Genomic DNA, 24,340 nt, shown 5'->3' on the forward strand with positions numbered 1-24,340 from the left:
GATGTTGCGGATTGAACCAGGGATCTTTCTGAATGCAAAGCAGATGTCCTTCCTCTAGAAATCTTAATCTGGATCTTTTTTTTCTCCCCTTCTTGTGCAGGGCCAAAGGAACCTGTCTCTTCTGCCAATGGGAGCTGTCCAACTTTGGCCTGCAAGACCCTCCCCACCACCAAGAGTTCCAAATACAGCTTTCACAGGTGAGCTCTTGCCATAAGGTACAGAGGGAACTCATCGCTAAGTCTACTGCTGTAGGCTGCATTCCCCAGGTTCCCACTACCCATAGCCAAGGAAACAAGTACTGTGGTGGCCCATGCAGCTTACCTGGAATATGTGTTGTCAAAGTAAGTTAATTGTGCTACACCTGCACAACTTGTGGCTCACCAAGACTGTATCCACCAGCCATGTGTGGAAGCTGGTAGCAGAAAAGACAGTCACGGCCACATACGTAAATAGAAACCAAATTTAACAGAAACAAATATATTGTGAAATTCCCTGAAACGAGAGGTAATCGGAAAAAATAAAAATATATAAGGAGCTAAGGATATCAGAAAACTAATAGTAACGACTGATATAGAAATAGTTAACGAAAATAATCAAAGCCTTAACGGGATGCTGGCTACAACCTCGTTTCACTGCGATTAACAGTTTCCTCAGAAGGAAATTGAAAGGACTGTATTTTCAATAAGCATCATTCAAAAATCAAGAGTAAGGAAACACTAATTTTGCATATTCAAGGCCTAAGATGCAGGCAAAAAAGGGGATTCAAATTAAGCTATATAGCTTTCTAAAAAAACTCAAAGCCTGGGCTATGTTAACACCATTCAAAGATAAAGGGTAAGAAAACTCAGATTTTGCATTCTCAAGGCCTGAAACGCAGACAAACAAGGGGTTCTAATTAAGCTTTATAGCTTTCTGAAAAACTCAAAGTCTGGGCTGCGAGAGCTCCATGATCCCTGGGGAGATACAGTACATTGTTGTTAGGTTGCATTTGGCTTGATAGATCGGAGGTTGGATGCGGTTGTGTCTTTTGTGGCATCTGCCCCTATATGCGACAGCTGTCAACCATACTCAGAACTAAGCACTCCTTTCTGCTTCTCCTGTTCTCCAGGAAGTGTCCAACCCCCGGTTGCGATGGCTCAGGTCATGTGACCGGGAGATTTACAGCACATTACTGCATCTCAGGGTGCCCCCTGGCAGAGAAGAACCAGGGAAGAATGAAGGCAGATCTCTCAGACACAGAAAACTCCATCCGAAAGAGGAACTTGATCGGCTTCTCTCAGCGGAAGAAATCACGGCACCATGGAAGGTAAGAAGGAAGCTGGTCCTAGTGATACACATGGACTTCCACCCTGAGATTAGTGTATTATCACATGCAAGTGAAATGTTTTTCTCTTCTTTGCTCTGTGTGTGGATGCTCCATAGAACTTAGCCATTTTATATTACCCCTCCATATCTATAGCAAGTTTGGGGAACCTCTGGTGCACAAACCAAAGGCAAGCCCCCCACTCCACACTTCTCTGTCTGGACCATGTTGTTCCCCAGGCCACGCCCCCTACTAGCCCTGTTTTACACCCTCCTTGTTTCCCCCTAGGTAGGATGTGTCCTTGAATTCCAATAACACCTCTTGCTTGCTTGCTGGGAGGCTAGAGATGGGTGTGTGATTGTGTGTAGAAACTAGCCTACTGACATGCTTCAGGGTGGAACTCAACATAGTGCTAAAAGGCTTGTTCCCATCAGCACAAGATTTCCGCCCCCCAAGCTGTTCTGCGGGTTCTTTCAACCTTTCAGAGTGGATTTGGGAGAGGTGCTGGGGAGGAAAGATGGGGCTGAGCCCCACTGGACTAGCTTCTGCTAATGGAACTGAATCCAGCCCTATATCTGCAAATGCCTTGACATACAGAGGCCTGGTTCAGACAATTCTCCCCTGACCTTAAAAAGATGTGTGAACCAGGGTTCAGTAAATGGAGTTTACCATAACTTGTCATCTTTCAATCTGTCCATTTTGAAGATGAAGCTTGATTTATTTCTCTAGGGGACGACCTCCGAAATACCGGAAAATCCAGCAGGAAGACTTCCAAAGTAAGGGCATATTATCTCTGGCAAAGAAAGAGCTCCTCCTATAAGAGTGTGTTAAAAGGTGGACAGACAATACAACAGGGCTCTTTTTAGATCCTTAACAAATGGACAAAATGCACTTTTCAGTAAAAAATATATACTGTATAGATTGCAGTTTAAATTAGAAACAACACACCTAAGACGTGCATTTTAAATATGATTTGTATTTTACATTTTGATCAGTATCTTTGTTAAGAAACGGATTGTTGCTTCCCGCATAAATGCATGTTTATGCTGTTTAGATGACTGTGCGTATCAGCAGTGACTAAAATCTTCCTAAAATGGAATGTGAGAAGGGTTAAGATGCTACTGAGATGCTTCTAGGACTTCTGTAAGCCAAAAGCTTGCACCCACATCTCTGCAAGCCACCTCTCCCTTAGCCCTTTGCACTGCATCCTTTTCAGTGCTAAAAGCTGTCAGCCTGGGCAGTTTCCAGGAAGGCTTCTCCCAACAACCAGATGGTGATTCCTGATAGGTTCCTTAAGTCCTACTTCATATGATTGTCTATGCCGGGGTTGGGGAACCTGTGGCCCTTCAGGTGATGTTGGATGACTTCCCTCATCCCTGCCCATTTGCTGAGCTGGCTGGGGATTATGGGAGCAAAAGTTGAACAATTTCTAGCCAGCCACATGCACATTTAGGTTGCAGTTTAAATAAGTGCCTAGATGCACATCCCTGAAAGGGTTGCAAATCGGCCTGGATGGATGGAGCAGAACCAGGAGGAAAAGAAGGAAGGAAGGAAGCCCAGCTGGGGTGCAGTGATTCTGTGACATGGACATTGCTGGATTTACGTATAAGCTAAACAGGCTATAGCTTAGGGCCCCACTCTCTTGGGGCCCCCCAAAAAAAAATCAAAGGGGAAAGAACTGGATGTACATTTCCAAAATATAAGATTAAAAACAAATAAAATAAAACCTACATACAGCAACAGTGTTTTGTGTTGTGTAGGCTCCTATGATTTAAGTCATGGGCCCTGCCTGCTCCCTCAAATATCACTGGTTTGCTCATTTCCATATACAGGGTGCCTACATTCTGCATGTGCAAATGGCTTTAGTGCAATTGTCACTGTTTTTTGTGTTGAATATATGCTATATGGTAATTTATGGACCTAATAGGTATATTAGGTCCATAAATTACCATATAGCATATATTCAACACAAAAAAACAGTGACAATGTGTTGTTGACAAAGGACAGCTGGACATATAAAGGGCCCCATTACCTTCAGTAGCTTAGGGCCTCATCAAACCTAAATCCGGCCCTGGACACAGAGCACAGGCATTGGAAGGATTTAGCTTCACTCATGCACCGCTTCCATGGATTTATTTTGCAGGAAGCCTAGCTTTTAACACATGGGTTTGCTGCTGTGCTGTTAGGTCCTGCTTGGCCCTGAATCTCTTCCAGGCTTCACAAATCATTCAGACGTTATTAGCATAAGCTCTAAGAGAAGGGGAGGAGGAAGGGCATCTTTCTTTGCGTGTTAGCCTGACTTGATGCTTTGAATGTCATTGCCAGCTATTTCTTCAGACAATATGCACCAGTCTCTCTTTATGTCAGCCTTGTCAGCGCACCCAGACCGTTCCCTCTCCCTCTGCTGGGAACAGCACTGTAAGCTTCTGCCTGGAGTGGCTGGGATCACAGCATCTACTGTAGCCAAGTGGACCATTGATGAGGTGAGCAATTCCTCTTGCCGTTATCATTACTGTTGATTATTTCGACCCCACTTTGTAAACAAAACATACACGAGATGCCTTATTTCACATCAGTATATAATACAAAGCAAAGTAAAAAATGCAGCCCCCCCCAAAAAAGACAAACAAAATGGAACAGGAATTTTAAGCAGCACCAGAATGCACAATAACATGATTTTTATACAAAGGCCAGATTAAATAAAACCATCTGGAACATTTGGGAGTCTGGTTTTGCGGTTGGTTTGGTTGTAAGTTGTTTTGGGTTGCCCTGGGCAAAAAAATGGTGACTAACAAATTCAATCAATGGTAATAATTCATAGGTTTTCTCTGAAAGGCAGTGGGGGCAGAGAGAGAAAGGGAAGTGCTTGTTTCCATTCCCTAAGTTATTTCCTGTTGTGTCTTTTCTGCAAAGGTCTTCAGCTTCGTACAGACACTGACAGGTTGTGAGGACCAAGCAAAACTCTTCAAGGACGAGGTAAAGATATGGGATTGGGACATAGTCTCTTGGAGTGGAAATTCCATTGGTATTTGGAGAATGATGCAGTGGTAGAACCATCAATTGCAGGCTGGTCCTAGAAGCCAATCCTGGCAACACCGCATCCTGTTTGGTATATAGTTTCCCCTCTGTTCCATTTCCTCAGAGATAAAACCAAAAGAGATGGGATTGATACATTGTGGCTAACATTTTAAATATCTGACATCTGTGAAGTAAATTCCATATTTTCATGTGCAAACATATATAATAGCACCATGAGGATCACAGTCAGGAATTGTACAAACAGGCAAAACCATCAGGAGCCTTTTCCTGTTGGTCTGGCTGAGAGTTACATGACAACCACCTTCCTGGGGACAAAGCCACTCTCCTACCTCTTGTATCAAACATGATTTAGTTTTGGCCCACAGCAAGCAGGAGAGGAGAGCTGGTCCAGAGAGAGGATAGCAGGAGGCCTAGTGACTCCTTCCACTATATAGCTACAAAGCAATGAGTTTTATGAATGAGTATCATACATTCTGAAAGGTTCCATACAATAAAATCACTCAGCAGAATCCAGCAATGAAAACACTGTTGCATAACATCCTTGCTATGTGTACACTTGCATGAGAGAGAAGCAGGCACCTTCAACCGTCTCTCTTTTCCTCCCCAGATGATTGATGGAGAGGCATTCCTTCTGCTGACTCAGACTGACATTGTGAAGATCATGAGCGTCAAACTTGGACCAGCACTTAAAATCTACAATGCTATCCTCATGTTCAAAAATGCTGATGATACCTTGAAGTGAACCACCCTTTGACTTTTCTCCCACGTGGGAGCTGCCAAACTCTCTGTCTCGGCAGAGTAGAGACCTTCCTGGCTGCTGCAGCTGTAAAATCCTGCCAACTTGCTCTCTCTTTGAGTCTTCGTCTTTGTTTACATGCCAAATCCATTCCCTGTCTGTCTTCCTCCAGCCAGCCTTTCCAAATACTGCCCTGATCCTGTCTAGCAGTGGAGCTCCAGCACTGACCTGCCCAATCTCACAGACCCTATTCTCCTGATGGTTTTAAAGGCACACACAACAGGAATTTGGAGATTTGGTTTGCTATCGGATTTAACCTGCCTTGAATTTAACTTGCTCAGCTGCCCAGGTTCTTACATTATAAAGTGTGCCTGGATTCACATGAAGCAGAAGAGGAAAATATCTACAAATGGATTACTGGCGTGATCACCAAATGGCAGCACGCACTGGGAAGCACCTCTGATGTTTCAGGGCAAAAGTCAGTCTTTTTAATCATCAGGGATTCGATCGTGAACTTCACAAGGGGCAGAGTATCTACAATATATCCAGGGACTGGCTGAAGCACTAAATGTTGGTCCTTCCAAGACAGGCCACAGGACTAAGTACATTATTGATGAAGGAATCCATCCTAACAATTCTGGAGTCATTGCTGCTGTTGCAAAAAAAAAAAAAGGAAAAAAATTGGTGCTCAGAATTTTTAGACTTGTAATATTGCCATGCTACTCATGGAGGATGAGAGAAACAAAGAAGATCATGTAATAATGTTCCTTGGTTTAACTTCTGTTCCTTCTGCAAAGCGCACTTCAAGCAATTTTTTCTTTTTAATACAAAAAAATGTGTGGGAGCAGAGTGTCACAGAAAACAAGTGAACTAGCAACATTAGTACTTCAAGCAAAAGCATTCTTCTGATCCATGGGAGGAGTGACTGCTGTTAGGAATAGCCAGCTAACGTCGTTCTGACCTGGCGGGTGCTGCATTGTATGAGAAAAAGAAAACAGATTCTGTACAACGCAGCCATTCTTAATTTCTTCGTTCTGGACATGTCAGCTGTGCCCCATCAATCCATATTTAGTTCAGTGTGTGCCAAATGTTTACATTCAGCTGCTTGACTGTGTCCCTTGAAAACAAGAAGCTGGCTTTAAAAAAAAGTTTTTTACCATATGGATACAATGTGAGCCTGAGCTTTCAAGCTTTTGAAAATAATTAAGCTGTTGACCACATGGGTTTTTTCCCCCTGTGCCCCCTTGATGTTGACTAATGAAGCAAGGACAGAGGTTGTTCTGATGAGCTACTTTCCCTATAGTGTAGCCATGTGACAAAAAGGCTCAGGTTGCAACATCAGTTCTACCCTTAGATAGTGAGGAACTGGCCTCAGGCGGCAGACTTCTGAATGCCGTTAAAGGACAGCTACTATCCTGCTAATGTATTCTTGTTTGTTTGATGGAGGTTGGAGAGCCATATGAATTTTCCACCTCCAGTGCCAAAATATCTTGGAATGGTCCTATAGAGTTGGGGAATCCCTTCTAATTTCAGCAGTCCTGGATTTAATTCTGGACCTTTTCCACTCCATTCTCCATCAGCTATCTCACTTGACGGTGGTCCCATGTAATAAATTTTGATTGAAGGCTTCCATACACAAGCAGTGATTTGGATCTAGGTCTCTTAGACCCAAATCCAACGCTCTTCCCATTTGCTACAAAGCATTCTTAGTGTATTTCTTAGTGTATGAACCTCCTTAAGACCAACTTAAGGGGGTTTTTTTGGTCTCCCTTAAGTCTGTGAAGGAAAGTCTAAAGTTTCTTAACCATACATACACCAGCAGCATGTATAATATCAGTGTGGTCTGCGAAGCCCACTTTCTAATGTTTGGGTCAAATTCATGCTAAGCTTCCCATGGAAATGCAGCATTTTGACTCTGATATTATTGAATACTTGATCACTATTTAGGTTTCTTTTTTAACTGCTGGCTGCTTGCTGTTCCAAGATAAATTTATATCTTGATTTCTCTCTCTCTCATGGCAAACATTTCTTTTTTTAGCAAGTTTCCTGCTGATTGCGAAATATCTTTCCTTTGACTCCCCCTTCTGTTTGCTTGTTAGGAGGCAGATTACTGGGGAAAAGGACATTTTTCATTTTTGAATCAAATCATGCTGCTGGATGGTGCCAAACTATCCCCATATCCAAAGAGGTGCTCTTTTTAGTCAACCAGGAAAGATGAAGAAGGAAAGAACCACTTGACGTGCCCAGGTGATTCTTGGCGGGTTTTAAGAGGAAAACTTCCCCCTTTTAAAAATAAATAAATAAATGTCCAGTTTGCTGTTTTAGCTGCTTATATAAAGATCAGCCAGCATATGTGTAGGAAACAAGTCCTACCAAGCAAGATTTTGTATCACTAACATTCTTATTATGAATGTTCTTATTAACATTAATTTTAAATCTCCAGTTATGTATACATTCCTCTTGTATTTGAGACAGGGACTTTGCCAACTCAGTGGATGGATTGCTGGGAGTTGCAAGGTGTTTGTCTCTGAATTTAAAACTGGATGAGGAGGAATATGACTGGTTCGGGACACACTCTGCTAAGCAGAGGTCTTTAGGTGCTGTTAAGGTCACTTGAAAGAAACAGGAAGTGCTTAATGGTGTTGAGGCCATCTTTGCTATTGTCCTACTGGAACTATAGCCATCAAGAAAATGGCTTCTTTTATGTCATTTTGAGACACTTGATGGGCCAGTTTGCCTCTCTGCCTCTTCAAAGGTTTGAGCCTATGTTGTTTGGCTCAGGTGAAATGTAATTTTCTGATGGGTCTTGTACGCTGAACTGCAACAGGTGGCCCCTTGAGGTCCTCGGTGCCAAATGGTTATTCATGTAGGCTTTTGGATTTGGGCACATAATCTGTCCTAGGTTTCACACTGAATCCCATTTCCCCACTCTGTCATGCTGGCTACTGAGCAAGTTGAACTTGATTTGCACCAGGAATGGAGTCTAGATAGTGCACTGCTTCCATTGACCCCAAGTTCCTCCAGAGAAGAAAATTATCCTTAATTGGAAGTGTGTAGAATGTGCAATCTAATACTGTGTGCTTGTGTTTTTCTGTATGTATGTGTGGGAGACAGAAACAATTATTTTAGTTGTAAGGAATATGCACACTTTTAAGTAACTCCAGCCCTCACCACCCATTCCCATTCATCTACTGTCGTAGGTGTGCAACCTCATACTTCTTGTCCTTCTGAGGCAATTGCACAGATGGCTAAGGGATATTTCCTGCTATAATATGGTTGGAACCTTATATTTGATGTAAAGCAAAGGTAGCCAATATGATGCCCTCCAGATGTTTTGGACTCGAACTCCCATCAGTCCTAGACAGCATGGCCAACCATCAGGGAAGATGGGAGCTGGAGTCCAGAACACCTGGAGGGCATCATATTGGCTACCCCTGGTATAAAGAAACCAAAGTTACAGGTGAAACTTAGAAAATTAGAATATCGTCAAAAAGTGCATTTATTTCAGTAATGCAACTTTTTATTTTTTATTTTTATTTTTATTTTTACAAATGCTTTCTTTTGGAAATTCCACAGTAATAAAACAAAGAGTTACAATAATACGAAAATAAACATCACTATTACATTTCATTAATTACATTCCATTTATAATTGACCTGCCTAATGACAAATAATAACAATTACAACAAATAAAGGCTTGACATATCTTGCTTTGCATGTCATGCATCTATCTCATATATTGGTTTTTCACCTTTTAAGTCGCATTACTGAAATAAATGCACTTTTCGACGATATTCTAGTTTTTCGAGTTTCACCTGCAAACCCCAATGTGTGCATGTATGTGAGAGAGGGCTAAAATGAAACTACCTTTTCTGTGTTTGCTCATTGCTATTTCTGCACATGTTGCTGCCAAGCATTTGCTCAGAAAGGAAGCGAGTGTCAGAGAGAGAGGAGGCAGCCTGGACCTCGACAGATTCTGTCTTGAAACCTTTGGCACCTCCAAGTGGCAGGGCTGATGAAGACCTCGGCCAGAGGCCCTAGAGAGCTTCTGCCAATCTGAACAGATGGCAGAACTCTAGATGGATCTTGCAATATATAAGGCAGCCCATTTTATACTGCTTGTATGTCCAGTTCCATTTGTTGTTTTTCTTATGTTTAGGAATACTGGAGAACTAAGAGAAGCACCAGACTGGTTCTTAGAACCTCACCTCAGTAGGCCATTTCCCGCTCTGGCACTACTGTTGTCAGTAGAATTATGAGCTGAAAGACTAGGAGTTATTTTGTCTCAAGAATCTAAATAATAGCTCCTTTTTGTGGGGAGCTAATGGCAGCTAAAATGTCTCCTGAGCGGAATACTCCCATGAGTCCTCAGGTTCTGTACTTGTATGCTAGTCAATTCCTCCTTAGTAGGCTTGAGGTCATTTCTTCTAAGACCAAGTGAGACAATCAGCCAGGCACCAATCCCAGGGGCCAAGGAGCACCCCCCATTTGCTAATGGCAATATACTGAGTTATGATTATACAGAGTAAAGGTTACAATGATTTCACAAGGGTGCTGCACAGAGATCTCTTCTAATTATTCTTTGCATTGCTGTTGCTGGAATGATTTATGTAGCCCATCAAGAGATTTAGATCCCTGTTCTTGTTAATAACTGGTGGGAATCAGTAAAATCTTGACACTAATTCTGGAGTCACTCTGTGATATGGAACATCAGGTTTCATAAAAGATCAAGCCAGAAAATCTGGGAGAAAGACATTAGAATTACTTGTTTGCAGAGGGATCCTTGTGTTGAGGACACTAGCTTCTTAATCCGTGAAAATCCATGGGTTGAAGCACACCTAAACTTACACTGAATCATGGCTGAGTTGTACCGTGGAGGGGTATAGAGCAGGGACCGCATAACCTCTGGGTTTTGTTTTGTATTTGTTAAAAACACATTACATTATAAAGAATCAATTCACAATATGGTAAAGGCTAGTGTGTATGGCAGGAGGGGTGTGTGAGAGTAGTTACTCATCTGTAATTAAGATGCAAGCTATCCCCAGTCGCAAGCAGTCACATTCCTCACAATTGCCACAATCCAGTCATGCCTATATGCAGCAAACAGTTACCTATTGTTGGACTACAACTCCCATCACCCCAGACATCATTGCCAATGATAAGGGATGATGTGCATTGTAGTGCAAGAGCTGAAGGGCACCATGATTACTGCCGCGAGCTGGTTGGTGCTATAGTTCAGTTACTGATTGGGTTTATTCATGAGTAGCCCTCACTTCTGTATCAGGCTAGGACCTCTAGCAATGAGTGTATTATCTGGGGTGGGGGGGAATGCATTTTCTTCTTGGCTACAAAATAGTTCGGTTTGATTGCTCAGAAAATGTCATTGTGTTAGCTTGAAATCTGGGCAGGCTGCGTGGAACAAATGTGAATTTACTGCCTAGAAAACTCTTCACTTTAAAAGGCCTTCTTAACTACTAGCCCAAGACTCATACTCCTCTAGGAACTCTTTATCAGGAGATCTGGTACCCATTGCAGATGTGTGGGCCAGCTAAGGATCCCTTTCACGCTGCAGAAATGACATAGTGTTGCTCAAAGATTGATGTTCCTGTTGCTGAGTCTCAGCCAGAACAGGAATGTGCATTCCTTCCTCTGCACCATTGATTACCCTTGATTACTCCCATCCCAGAAATCCAGTTTTGACATCAACTTCAAGCACTTTTGAAATGCAAAAGTCCAAATCAAAATGATAAGGCAGGTTTACTATTTAGGGCTTATTTGGGGCTTGAGTGCAATGGAAGACAGGAAGTCTTCAAAAACCCTTGATTGATCTTCATCTTTTCCTCTTCCTTTCCCCATGGTCCCTGGGACTGCTGGGTTCACCCTAAATGGGGAGGGAGGGAAAAGTCAGGTAGGTGGCTGTCCAGGCGTGACAAATCCTGCCCAAATGCCCTTTGTTTTAGGGACCAGCTTTCACAGAGGGCAGAGGCGGAGTTTTCAGAAGAAGCATTTTCATGGAACCGAAGCTTTTTTGCACTTTCATTCATTTGCACTTGTTTAATTTGTCTTTTGATATTTGCACCTTTGTGTTTTCATGATGGAAATACTATAATTGTATCCAGTGCAGCTATTCTGGAACTTTGTGTCCTGAGTATACAGAAGGTTAATATTAAAAAAAAAAAAGCAAGATGTGATATGTTTCGTCAGTGTTTTACAATAACAATAAATGTGAATTATGGAATTATACAAATGATATAGAGTTGATGTTTTTGTTGTTTTCAGGGATTTTATTATGAATCATTTAATAATGGTTATGATGATGTATGTAAAATAAAGTTGAAATGAATATTCAAAGTAAACAAAACCTGGAATTCATTGCATTTTTAAAGGCAATGCTCATCATGGGGGAATGACATATTGAATGGGGGAATATGCCCACCATGAGCCCAAACTGCTGACAACATACACCTGAGTAACTCTATTGAGTCTTTGTCACATAGTACACTCACTTCCTTCAAATAATACAGGCTAGAACCTCAACAAAATACAAGAGTAATAGCCTGTCCTTAATGATGTCCACCATGCCTTTCTCCATGTTGGGGTCTTCACCAGAGGCATATATCCAATTTAGCACCAAGTAACCCTCCCATCAGTGCAAGGATTTACCCCCATGCAACAAAACTTTCCTCCCTTTCTTCATCCTAAATCTGTTCTGGGGATTTACCTCTCCAGAGAAGATTTGGGGGAGGGTGTCGGGCACACATGTGGAAAGAGAGAAGGGGGGGCGGGAATTCCTGTTGCACAAGAGAGCCAGTGTGGTGTAGTGGTTAAGAGTGGTAGACTCGTAATCTGGGGGACCGGGTTCGCGTCCCCGCTCCTCCACATGCAGCTGCTGGGTGACCTTGGGCTAGTCACACTTCTCTGAAGTCTCTCAGCCCCACCCACCTCACAGGGTGTCTGTTGTGGGGGAGGAGGGGAAAGGAGAATGTTAGCCGCTTTGAGACTCCTTAGTGTAGTGATAAAGCGGGATATCGAATCCAAGTGTAAATCCTTGCACTGATGGGACAGGTACTTGGTGCTACATTGGCCATAAGCCTTACAATTCAGTCTGATCCCAGTGTGCTGGGCTGGTTGATAACAGGGTCTCCCCAGCTTTTATGGCAGCCCAGTAGCCCCTTTCTCAAGGCTATGGGGCTAGGAAAGTAACATGGCCAGTGGTTCTACTACTACCTCCTTAGGACACTCTAGGGTCATAACCAGTGGGCCAATCCCTTGAGTGTTGAGGTGGTAAGGGAAGCCTCAGAGGCCCTTCTACCTTCCAGCTGGCAGGGAAAGAAGCAGAAACAGCCATAAGTTGGCAGTCCCTCAGATTCCCCATGGAGTCTCAGGAGGCATCTCAATAAACATTCTTTTTAGCTAACTGCTTGAAATAGCAAGTTGGAGCACTTCCCCATGAGTAAAATTAATGCAAGGGGGAGGCATTCCAGTCTGATATTTGTCCCTTGTGTTTTTTATCCTTTATTCTTCTTTGCACTGATTGATTGGTGGGAATGTTTTAAACATGCAGCTACAAACATTAACCACCATCGAATCACCATAATTCACTGTTCACACAAGTGGCCTTGTGTGAGCAATGTAACATCTGCAATGGAGGCACTTAGAAGATTGCATGGGTTACACCTAGGGATGGAAATATTGTGAGATGAACTTTAACTGCCAAAGCAGCTGTGGTAATCTTCTCTGTGTCTCCTTTTGTAATGGACCCCCAAATACAGTACACACACACACACACACACACAATATCTTTGAAAATGCTTCTGCACCTGCTCTTAGAAACATTTGGAGGCCTATGGAAATCCCAAAGTACTGTATTAATAAATATGCCAACTTATGATTGCACTATACTTGACCATTCATTTCTATGCTATAGAATGTGACTACTATGTTTTCCTCCAAGTATAAATAGACGTAAGCAAGAAACAGGGGGCAATTACTGCCTACTGTTAGTGTAATCCAGGCATAGGCAAAGTTGGCCCTCCAGCTGTTTTGGGACTACAAACCCCATCATCCCTGACCACTGGTCCTGTTAGCTAGGGATGATGGGAGTTGTAGTCCCAAAACAGCTGGAGGGCCAACTTTGCCTATGCCTGGTGTAATCTTTTTACAAGCAGAAATACCATCTGAAATACATAGTGGATGCACACAACCTGGATATTTTCTCTGTGCCCACCTTGTGCTCATCATTTTCTTCTGTAAAAGTCCCTAACTTCTTCAGATCTCCACCAAGTTCACACGACTCCTTTGTCCCTCTTTCCAGTTCCTTGCACATCCTCCCCAGTCATCTGTAGCTAGCTGTTAAAAACAGAGCATGAAATGTCTGCATCAGTATGCTGAACTCAGTTTACTGACCCAGAATTCTAGTCACTAATGTTCTAGAGCCAATGTAGTATGGCACCTTGGACTTCAACCAGATTCAGAGCTTTGCTCAGACATGAACTTCTCTTGGGTCCCCCACCATCTCTCTGCCAAATCTACCTCACAGGGGGGTTGCAAGGATAATGGAGGTGCCAAGGGATAAATGGACACCACCACAAGCTTCTTGGAAGGAGGTTGGTATATCGATGTAATTATAGTAATTAAGCAGTGATGATGGTTCTGCTCATAAGAGCTGATACCCCTTGCTGTTGTCCCAAACACAAAACCATGTTTTCACACGCCAATTGTGTGAGACTTAGCCTGCTCTGGCTAGTCTGGAGAAAACCTCCCTTCTCTATGTTTCTGATATTAAGAACTGTTTATGTGAACATATAGGGACCCAGGTGGCGCTGTGGGTTAAATCACGGAGTCTAGGGCTTGCTGATCAGAAGGTCGGCGGTTCGAATCCCTGCAACGGGGTGAGCTCCCGTTGCTTGGTCCCAGCTCCTGCCCACCTAGCAGTTTGAAAGCACATCAAAGTGCAAGTAGATAAATAGGGACCACTCCGGCGGGAAGGTAAACGGCGTTTCCGTGCGCTGCTCTGGTTCACCAGAAGCAGCTTTGTCATGCTGGCCACATGACCCGGAAGCTGTCTGCGGACAAACGCCGGCTCCCTCGGCCTATAGAGCGAGATGAGCGCCGCAACCCCAGAGTCGGACACAACTGGACCTGATGGTCAGGGGCCCCTTTACCTTTACCTTTATGTGAACTTATAGCAGCTATGAGAAAAAGGGCAGTCTCTGTTTTCACTAAGGCAAGACAACAGAGCAAGATAATAGAAGATTCCACTTGTTAACCCTTGCTTGCATCTGTGGCAAGTGACTGATCTGGGTTGTTTAACAATATATGCAAGGACACAAGCCGCCATTTTGGAAGTGTTTGTGCCCATGGCTACAGGCAATGGCCAGATATGCTTTTTTATTGAGAAAAGTGAGCTGGATTTGATGGCTAGATGTGTGTTCTTGTGGTGAATGTTCTCTGCTGTTCTTTAACTGGCCTTTCCAGACTTTTTTATTATTAAAAAAAAAACTACTTTCATTATTTAAATTAGTCCAATTATTGCATTGATGGCAATCTGGTGTCAGTCATGTGATGTCCCACCACACATAAAAGAAGGGGATAGATGTACCAATGAAAAACATTTTTTTAAAGAACATCAGGAGATATGAGCTCTTTACATCCTTAAAAAATTCCTTCCAGCAGCACCTTAAAGACCAACTAATAAAGTTTTTTATTTTGGTATGAGCTTTCGTGTGCATGCACACTTCTTCAGATACACTGAAATAGAAGTCCCCAGACGCTTATATGTAGAGAAAGGGTGGGGAGGGGGTATCACTCAGAAGGGTGGTGGAAATGGGTGGTTGACTGACTGATAGCTGTTGACGACTGTAAACGACTGCAAATGGTCTTGCATGAAAAAGCAAAGGGTGAGATGACTGAAGATCGCTTTATCATGTATAATGAGATAAGAATCCAGCGTCTCTGTTCAAACCAGGTCTCTCCATGGTTTTAAGCCTTCAGCTCTCTATATTGGACAAACAGGCCAAACCCTACGCCAAAGGATAAATGGACATAAATCTGACATCAGGAATTACAAGTCAGAGAAACCAGTAGGAGAACACTTCAATCTCCCAGGACATTCTATACAAGATCTCAAAGTAGCTGTTTTACTACAAAAGAATTTCAGAAATAGACTGGAAAGAGAAGTTGCTGAATTGCAACTTATCACCAAGCTTAAAACCATGGAGAGACCTGGTTTGAACAGAGACGTTGGATTCTTATCTCATTATACATGATAAAGCGATCTTCAGTCATCTCACCCCTTGCTTTTTCATGCAAGACCATTTGCAGTCATTTACAGTCGTCAACAGCTATCAGTCAGTCAATCACCCATACCCCTCCCCACCCTTTCTCTACATATAAGCGTCTGGGGACTTCTATTTCAGTGTATCTGAAGAAGTGTGCATGCACACGAAAGCTCATACCAAAATAAAAAACTTATTAGTTGGTCTTTAAGGTGCTGCTGGAAGGATTTTATATATATATTTTGTTTCAACTACGTCAGACCAACACGGCTACCTACCTGTAACTCTTTACATCCTGAAATAGGAAATGCATAGTGTCCAATGAAATTGAAGAAAGGTCGGTTTAGGAGACAATGCTGGGGAGGAGGAAGTAAATTGTGCTGATGTTGGCCACTTTTTCAAACACCAGACTTTAAAGAAGTAAAGTTATAAATTAAAACACAACTTTAGGACGTACTCCCGGGAAAGTGTGATGAGGATTGCAGCCTTTCTTCTGAGTCAACATACTCGGACTTGTCTTGGTAAGACAGGCAGGCTTACAGTTAGCCACTTACAGAAAACAAAAACAATGGCAACTTCTTCTGGACAAGAGGCTTGCCATAATCCACAGCTCAGGCTCCCAAATGATACGGGGACTGGGTTTGTGTGACAGGCTTATAATCTTTTTTTGGTAGACCAATCCTTCCTTCTTTTAAGCATCAAGGAAATTAGGCAATGGAGGATTGAGATTCTGAGAGGCTTAGGCTGCAATTCTAAATACCCTGGCTACAAAGGGTCTTACGTGAAGACAGTGGGGCTTACTTCCAAGTAAATAGGCACAGTTTAATGGCATTGGAAAGGCAAGACTGGCTAAATGGGATGAATGAGACACTGAACAAGCCTCTAAGGATATTTCCGGGTGGGTGTTCGTTGTGGGATAATTATTTTTTGCTAAATCCACATGATGTCATAGATCAGATCAATCAAGTGGCTTGATCAAACTGCTTGTTGATTTATCTAATCTATGACTGTCAGTATTTTGCAGGAAAGATTTAAGCATATACCAGTGGATGGAAGTGCTCTATGGCAGTTTTAAAAAAGAAATTAACTTCTTATTGTTAGGAAAGTTACAAGGAAGTGCTCTGAAAAGCGTGGTATATCAGGAGGAATGTTCATTGTTGTATAACCTCTCTGCAAACACATTAAAATGAATGCTCAAATAAAGATCAGAAATATTATAACCTCTGGGTCAGCTTTGTGTAAGCAGATCAGGATGAATGCTCAATGAGGAGGCTGTCTGGAGGAAGCCAGATATACAAACACACATACAGTATGAGAATGTTGAAGTCGAAGAGCATTAATAGCAGCTAAACCGTGAGAATTGCAGTCGCCCAGTTTCCACAGAATATCCCAGTTACATGGTGCTCACAGAGGGTGCACGTTTAGCAAGAGTGGTGCTCGCACATTACGTTCAACAAATACACACTCTGTGTACTTGTGCACACAATAGTTCGGCTGCACCCTCATACAGTTATTCATGCTCGATGTTCAACAAGTGCACAGTCAGTATATACAATAGCTGAGCTGCACAAATCAACAAGTGCCCATTCCTTCACCCAAACGCTTGTACATGGTGCAGAAACGGCTTGTCCCTGTGTCCAGTGTAACGTGAAAAACAGAAGCAGCAGCAGGTGACCAAAAGAGAGCTGTAGGGTGCATGGAACACAAAGAGGAGCCACACTACATAAAAATCTGGTCAGGTTGCAGTGCGTGGCTGATGGTGGAACTCCCGAGATTGTGGGCTAGCTGTCAACTGGTCCTTCATAGACATAGCTGGCACAGTCAAAGGTACTCAGGCTGAAGCAGCACTCACATTTCCCAAACCGTCACTGCTGCCGGCATTTAAAAAGCAACTGCAAGCTTTAATTACCTCCGTTTGGCCCCAGCATGTGACTCGCTTCCAGACAACGGTGCACTTTGTTTAAGCACTTTTCATTTTCATCTGAGGGGCTGAGTCTCTAATCTTCCGGTGAGGAAAGCTGCCCTCCTCCACCAACACCACCAGCGGCATTTCCACCCCTCCACCCCCTCCAAGCCAATAGCAGGGTAATAATTTACTTCCCGGCATAAGCCACTCCTCGAAAATATTCTTGTGACCTTCATGCTAATTCATAAAAACGAAAACAACCGTCAGAGCCGGGGAGAGGGAGTCTTGCAAGCAGGACTACTGTAGGTTGTACAGGTTGGCATTCTTCAGCTTCCTGAGAGGCCTTGAGACCCCTGCCTTCTGGAATTCCATCCCCGAATAAGCAAACTTTGGATCTGCACACTTACTCAGGTATTTCTGAAGACTCACCAAGGAAGTGCTTCGGGAATAAACTGATCCTAAAACCATGCAGAATATAGGTGGACAGATCTGCTTGGGCAGTGGGACAGTTAGGTAATTTTAAACTCCAGATGTCATGGTCTTCTGGGGCGCTTGTCTTTAGATGCTAACCTATATATGATTTCATTTGCAAATGGTAAGACAGCTCTGCTGTGTTTGGGGCTCTGCTACTCTTTCTGTTGAGCTGAAGCCCTGAACTTCTGCCTCAAAGACCTGGGCATGTATCCAACATAGTGTTAAGTAACTGTCCCATCAGTGCAAGGATTTACAATTCTGGAACAGGCCTCTCCCCCCTTCTCCCCGCTTGTACGTGTCCTGTGTCCTCCCCAGATCTGCTCTGGGGGATTGCAGATAACAGATTTAGGAGGAGTGAGGGGAGGAGAGGGAAGACAGGATCAATTGTGCAAGCATAAATCCTGGCTCAAAAAGGGTGCTATCCCTTAATAGGCAGTTGAAGTAGGACAATTGCATCCTTCCACACTGGGTTTGAGGTTTTGTGGGCAACAGGCTTCTCCATTCTATGCTCCTAAAAGCTCTTGCTTGGGTATTACAGGTGAAGGCTGCAACTTCTCTCTGTGTGTGTTTGTGGTTGTGTGAAGGAAGAGTTGCAGGATCATTAGGAAGAACAGACCCTATGGTTTCGGGTAGGCAGTGATATAGGCAGACCATGAAAGAGCAAAGCAGGGCTTCCAGATCATACTGTAATTTAGACCAATGATCACTGTGCTGACTGGGGCTGATGTAGACCAAAACACTTGAACATCACTAGGTGGGCAAAGGCTTCCTTAGTAGCATATTTGAGAACATCTGGGGAATGGGAACTGAGGAAATCTCTCTTCACTTATTGTTATTTCTCTGGGAACTAGACTGTGGAAAGGAAGAGATTGCTTCTCTGGAGTGGGCCACATAGTAAAACTGTCAATAAGAAAAAGGAGGAAACTATTGATTTCATAATAATTTTTAAAATTACTCAGAAAATGAAAATGAAAAATGTTTAGCCTCTGTAGAGTCTCCTTCAGTTTTCTTCCATTAATACATTCATACATTCATACATTTTGTTGCCCAAATATTAGGTTAGATGATGTCAGCTGTTCAATGAACATTCATTCTGATTTGTTTGTGGGAAGTTTTGACGATGATGGGTCAAGCAAATGCTATCCCACACTTTTCTGTGCACTTTCCCATCCCTTTCCCTATTGCAAAAGTCCAATTTTGGGCAGGAAACAGGAAGCAGGTTTGCTGCACGAGAGCTCCAAATCAGCTTTAACAGCAAAACCTTGAGTTTTCTGTTTTGTGACTGAATCCTACCTGAAATTAGTGACAGTCTGGAAGCAACACCTGATAACAAAGTAAGCTGATGATAGAGAACTGCATGGTGTTCTGTACATCCTCCCCTGATGCTGACCCCTATTGCTCATTGCATGTTCAAAAAAAATCAAACATGAGGGCAGTAGATAATCATGATAACTGCAAGGGAGATCATTGCATTGAGGTTAGGGATGAAGGTGAAATTCAGTTTAGTTTGCATTTAAAGGGGAGCCTACCTAATCCATACTTTCTGAAACAATACACCAACTTAAACACAGCCGTCCATTGAAATTCTCTGAATTTTGCAATGCAGTTCTCCAGCCAAGTCATTTGTATGAAAATGCATATATTAGTGGAATAGCATGCAGAAATCCATTATATAAGGGGAAATTGCATTGCAAAAATGCATATACTAGGCAAAATTTCTTTCAGAGATTTTTTTTTAAAAAAAGAGAAATGCACTCTAAAATGCTGCTGAATTTTCACGATGACTTGTTTTGTTTTTAAATTGCAAACTGAGGTGGAAATGAGGAGAATGGAACTTTAAGAGCAGACAAATAAAAAACTTGAGAGAAAGTGACATTGACAGATCCACCCATCCTTAACAGAGGCAGGCAAAGGAGGCAGCAACCAGTATCTCCAAACTGTTAGGAACCCAAATATATTAATCCATGCACGACAATTCATTTTAAGTGCTAACAGCTCGTGCATTTCTACCCAGGGGCACGTGAGAGTCCATGCGTTACCCTTTGTATAGAAATATGCACCAGTGGCCTGCGTGCATGAATATGTGCATGGTTTAAGCTGTGGGCCTTGTTTGGATGTGGCTTATTTGGATCTCCAGGCTAAGCATCTGACCCTGACTACAAAGTAAGTTGGTGGTAGAGATGATGCATGAGGTTCCTCTACCCTGCTGCTGACCTGTGTTGCTTATTGCATGCCACCATTTGATCTCCCCGCCTTTCATGTACAAAAAGAGAGAGAGTAAACATGATGATAGTAGATAACATTGCTGGCACCAGCCAAGGGCATTCTCCAAACCACTGGATCAAGCCCAAATTTATTCATCCATTCTCAGCAACACACATCTAGGGGTGTTGTCCAGTCAAAATATATCCAATGCTGGTAAGTGATGCATAGATAGAGCACAGTGCCCACAGGGTTCTCACCCCTAATGTTAATGTGGTACAATGGCTAGAGCATTGGACTAGGGCCTGGGAGACCAGGGTTCAAATCCTCACTTAGACATGAAGCTCACTGGGTGACCTTGAGCCAGTCACTGCCTCTCAACCTAGCCTACCTCACAGGGTTGTTGTGGGGATGGAATGAAGTACCTTGAGCTCATCGAAGGAAAAGGTGGGGTCTAAAAATAAAAATGTGTGAGCAGGCCTTAGATCAATTGTGAGGGTGGGCCAAATTATATTAGGCATAAAGGTAAAGGGACCCCTGACCATTAGGTCCAGTTGTGACCGACTCTGGGGTTGCGGCACTCATCTCGCGTTATTAGCCGTTATTTACCTTCCCGCTGTAGCGGTACCTATATATCTACTTGTACTTTGACGTGCTTTCGAATTGCTAGGTTGGCAGGAGCTGGGACTGAGCAACGGGAGCTCACCCCGTCACAGGGATTTGAACCTCTGACCTTCTGATCAGCAAGCCCTAGGCTCTGTGGTTTAACCCACAGCGCCACCTGGGTCCTGTATATTAGGCATACAAAGCTGTAATTTTGGCCTTTTGTCTCTGGAGTTCTGTCAGCATTGAAACGATCTTGGCTGCTTAATATTTAATTTCTGTGTTTAATTATTAAGCAGCCCAGTTCTTCTTTTGACTTGAAGTTGGTCTCAAGAGGGAAGAAGGCATGGCAAGTGGGGACTTCCACAGTTGCTGCCACGTCTCATGCGCTGTGGTTTATCAGCACAGGGGACAAAATGTGCAGGTAGGATAATTTACAGCTTGCTCCTGTTGATTAAGCATTTTACTACCCTGAGAACTGTCTTGATACCAGAATGACAAATGGGAGTCATCTGGGCAGAGAGTGTGCCAAACCTAGTCTCTCTCTCCATCGACTGCCCCAACTCTATCCTTATAATTATTTTAGAAATATAATTTAGTGTGTATGCTCTACTTACGGTTCTTTATCCCTGAACTGATGGCGCTTCAAATAGATGACTGTCCTTGGTAAAGCAGGGCTTAATAGGCTTGTTCACAAGTTCCACTGAATGCGGGTACAAGCTGTCTTTGCATGTGTCCAAGTGTTTATGAAATAATGTGTATTTGCTGATTTGCACAGCTCAGCTATTGTGTATGTGGGTTGTTGAACACCTCAATAGCCATGCTGGGTCCCTATGCCTGTAGCATAAAATCATAGGATTGTAGAGTTGTAAAGTATCCTAAGGGTCATCTAGTCCAACCCCCTGCAATACAGGAATCATAGCTAAGGAATCCCTGACATATGGCCACCCAACCTCTATTTGAAAACCTTCAGTGAAAGAGAGTCCACCACCTTCTAAGGTGCCACTGCCAAACAGCATGCTAAATTGAGAAACAAAAACTGACCCAAGTCACCTTTCAGCTTCATGGCTGAGTTAGGATTTGAACACAGCTCTTTCTCCTACCACCACTGCCTCAAGCCTGCCATTACTCACCATTCATAAACTTTTATTGCGCTAAAAAGAGCCATGGCAAGTCCCTCTGCCAAAGAAAGGAAAAGAAAGAAAGAAAAAACTCACCACGCTACACCATACCAGCTCTCTTTGGTTGACACGTTTGTCCTCCTGTTCCCTCCTGCCCCTCTTTCCTCCTTCATTCTGCCATTTCGGGGAGGGGGAGATATGCTGGTGAAACAGTGACCCATTTCTGTTGGGCTTCCTACAGCCTCCTAGTTGCTAGGCTTCCTGGAAACAATGTTGGACGAGAAGGACCAACCATAGTCTAATTCAGCAAGACACATCTTGTGTTCTTACGCAGGAGTGAATGCTCAAGGTCACTTAACACATTTAGTTACGCCTCAGCTGCTAACGGATCCTAAAGGCGCACCCTTGCTTTGTAAATTTAAGACATATCAGTGGACCACAGGTGTTCTTAGTAAAAGGAGAGGAGAAGAACAGTGCATACAAGGCTGGCATTTGTCCAAGCATAAGACGGCAGTTCGAAAGCACGTCAAAATGCAAGTAGATAAATAGGTACCGCTACAGCGGGAAGGTAAACGGCGTTTCCATGTGCTTCTCTGGTTCTCCAGAAGCGGCTTTGTCATGCTGGCCACATGACCTGGAAGCTATACGCCGGCTCCCTCGGCCAATAATGCGAGATGAGCGCGCAACCCCAGAGTCGGTCACGACTGGACCTAATGGTCAGGGGTCCCTTTACCTTTACCTTTAAGACGGCAATTAGCCGAAGATTTCTGATGCTTTGGTTCCCACAGCAGCATCTCTTGGCTATGAATTGCTCACAGTATTGTAGACTCGGACAAAACGAGATCACAAGATTTCAAGGTTGAACATCCGAGGCATGCATAAATATTGCTCTTGCTGCGCTTGTCAACCGTTCCTTTTAAAGCAGGAATAGGGAACAGATGTTGCTGAACCACAACTACCATCATTCTTGACCGTTGGTCCTGCTGGCTGAGGCTGCTGGGAATTGGAGTCCAGCCAGACCTGGAGGGCCACAGGTCTCCCATTCTCTGTTAATCAATTCATTCATTGTTTCAAGGCCAAATGCTATGGGTGGCAAAGAATAGCAGCACCAGTTCTGTTTACACTTAGCCGCTTGTATGTATCCTTCCAGAATAAATCCAGGGAATGGTGACTTCATGTGATGCACAACAGCAACCACATGTGATAAGCAGAAGCTCTCCTACTGAAAATGCTCCTTTGCTTTGTCAGAGTTAATAACACAGCACGATAAAAACACTTTACTTGAGCACAGGACTTTGCTCCTGACATGTGAGCACCTCCAAGCGTGGAAAACTTTCCACAGTGCACCATATGGTTGCAGTTCTTAAACTATTGCAAAAATAAAAAATGTTTTGGTATATAGTATCATGGCTTCTTGAGACCTATGCTGGCAGAAGATGGGGCAGATTCCATGTAATGTTTTGGTTAAGTTTGTATCTTTTAAAAGCTTCCTTTTTGGACTACATACACTCAGGGTTCAGGACCCTTCACAAAACTTATGTTCAAGCATTTGTGGTTGCTGGGGGGGGGTGGATTAATGGGTTGGGTCTAATGCTGTGCGAGCAAAGTCCCCCAATCTTCTGGAACAGATTTTGAAGGTGCACAGGGAGGTTGCAGGGGAGAAGAGAGCAAGCAGACATCCACTGCACAAGCAGGACAGTAGTGTTGGACACAACCAAGTATCACTATACACCTCTCTAGGACTTTGGCTTATCTGACATGCATTTGTCTCTCACATCTCTCTTTGGATTTCAAACTACTTCACCAGTCCAGACAGGACTAGCAGAGAGGCATTGTGTTTCAAGAGAAATGCTGAATAGCTCATGCTCCAATTGGGTTGCATTTATTGTGTATTATATTGAACTGTACCATTTTTGTTTTGTGTATATATATATATATATATATATATATATATATATATATATATATATAAATATATAATAGTTGTCTCAAAGGATGCTTTATAGATTCCCCAATGAGCTGTCAAAGTCATTTTCAGCAGTCTTCTTGGAACAGCTGTTCCTGGAAGCTTGAGAGACCAACAGAAAACTAGCCTAAGGGTCAACAGCATCTTGGGAATAATTCAAACCCATGGTGCATCCAGACCAGCACTCTTGTCACATTTCATTTGATTTCATTTTACTTTGTGCTCCTTGCTGCCCTGGTTCTGATCTTTCAGCATTTAAAATACTGCTGGATTTGTATGGTAGCGACATGCTCCAGGAAGTTAGATGGGTGGAGTGCCAAAAGGTTTGGGTCCATCACCACTGCTGCCCTGCCAAAGGGGGAGAAGGGGGGGGGAATTAAGAGAAGAACTGAACAGTCCAACCCCTTCCCCCTTCTGCTTTGCTGGGGAGGGGTTGGATTCGGTGGTGTCCCTCTGCCACAGGAGCAATGAATCCTGTTCTGCTGCCTAAGGTGAAATGGGAATAATCACAAATGCCTAGAGTTTCCTGTGAAGTGACTCTGGAAACTGTAACTATGCAAGGGAAATAGGAGTTTCCTAACAACTCTTAGCACCCTTAACAAACTACAGCTCCCATAATTCTTTGTGGGAAAGCTATGACCGTTTAAAGTGGTATCATACCGCTTTAAATGTATGGTGTGAATGTGGCCTTAGCATGATAATGAGTTTCCACC

The 24,340-nt window shown here is 43.2% G+C and overlaps 2 protein-coding genes and 1 long non-coding RNA gene across 6 annotated transcripts in view; 2 read left to right on the forward strand and 1 right to left on the reverse strand.

Moving 5' to 3' along the window:
* L3MBTL1 (L3MBTL histone methyl-lysine binding protein 1) overlaps positions 1-5,906 on the forward strand; it is a 39,068-nt gene extending 33,162 nt beyond the window's left edge. Inside the window, exons 17-22 of the mRNA XM_035123728.3 lie at positions 101-197; positions 1,109-1,306; positions 2,033-2,079; positions 3,629-3,786; positions 4,217-4,279; positions 4,950-5,906. Of these exons, the coding sequence (XP_034979619.2) occupies positions 101-197; positions 1,109-1,306; positions 2,033-2,079; positions 3,629-3,786; positions 4,217-4,279; positions 4,950-5,084 (698 nt within the window). The 3' untranslated portion in view covers positions 5,085-5,906. The remainder of the gene's footprint in view (positions 1-100; positions 198-1,108; positions 1,307-2,032; positions 2,080-3,628; positions 3,787-4,216; positions 4,280-4,949) is intronic.
* A 4,912-nt stretch (positions 5,907-10,818) lies between these two features.
* LOC148685129 (uncharacterized) lies at positions 10,819-17,394 on the reverse strand. Its single transcript, XR_015951140.1, has 3 exons — positions 17,265-17,394; positions 13,306-13,427; positions 10,819-10,959 (listed from the first exon to the last, which is right to left on the reverse strand). It is a non-coding gene; the product is annotated as an uncharacterized LOC148685129 (long non-coding RNA).
* Positions 17,395-17,529: 135 nt separating this feature from the next.
* Positions 17,530-24,340, forward strand: part of SGK2 (serum/glucocorticoid regulated kinase 2) — a 42,144-nt gene continuing 35,333 nt past the window's right edge. For 3 of the 4 annotated variants that reach the window (XM_035121832.3, XM_035121830.3, XM_088674567.1), the window contains exon 1: positions 17,530-17,672. The gene's annotated coding sequence lies outside the window, so the exon portion shown is untranslated. Of the gene's footprint in view, positions 17,673-20,838; positions 20,965-24,340 lie in introns of those variants that run through there. The other variant, XM_035121834.3, reaches the window with a different exon arrangement.

Source organism: Zootoca vivipara, chromosome 7, assembly GCF_965207765.1.
Source record: "Zootoca vivipara chromosome 7, rZooViv2.hap1.1, whole genome shotgun sequence".
NCBI classification, from domain to species: Eukaryota; Metazoa; Chordata; class Lepidosauria; order Squamata; family Lacertidae; genus Zootoca; species Zootoca vivipara.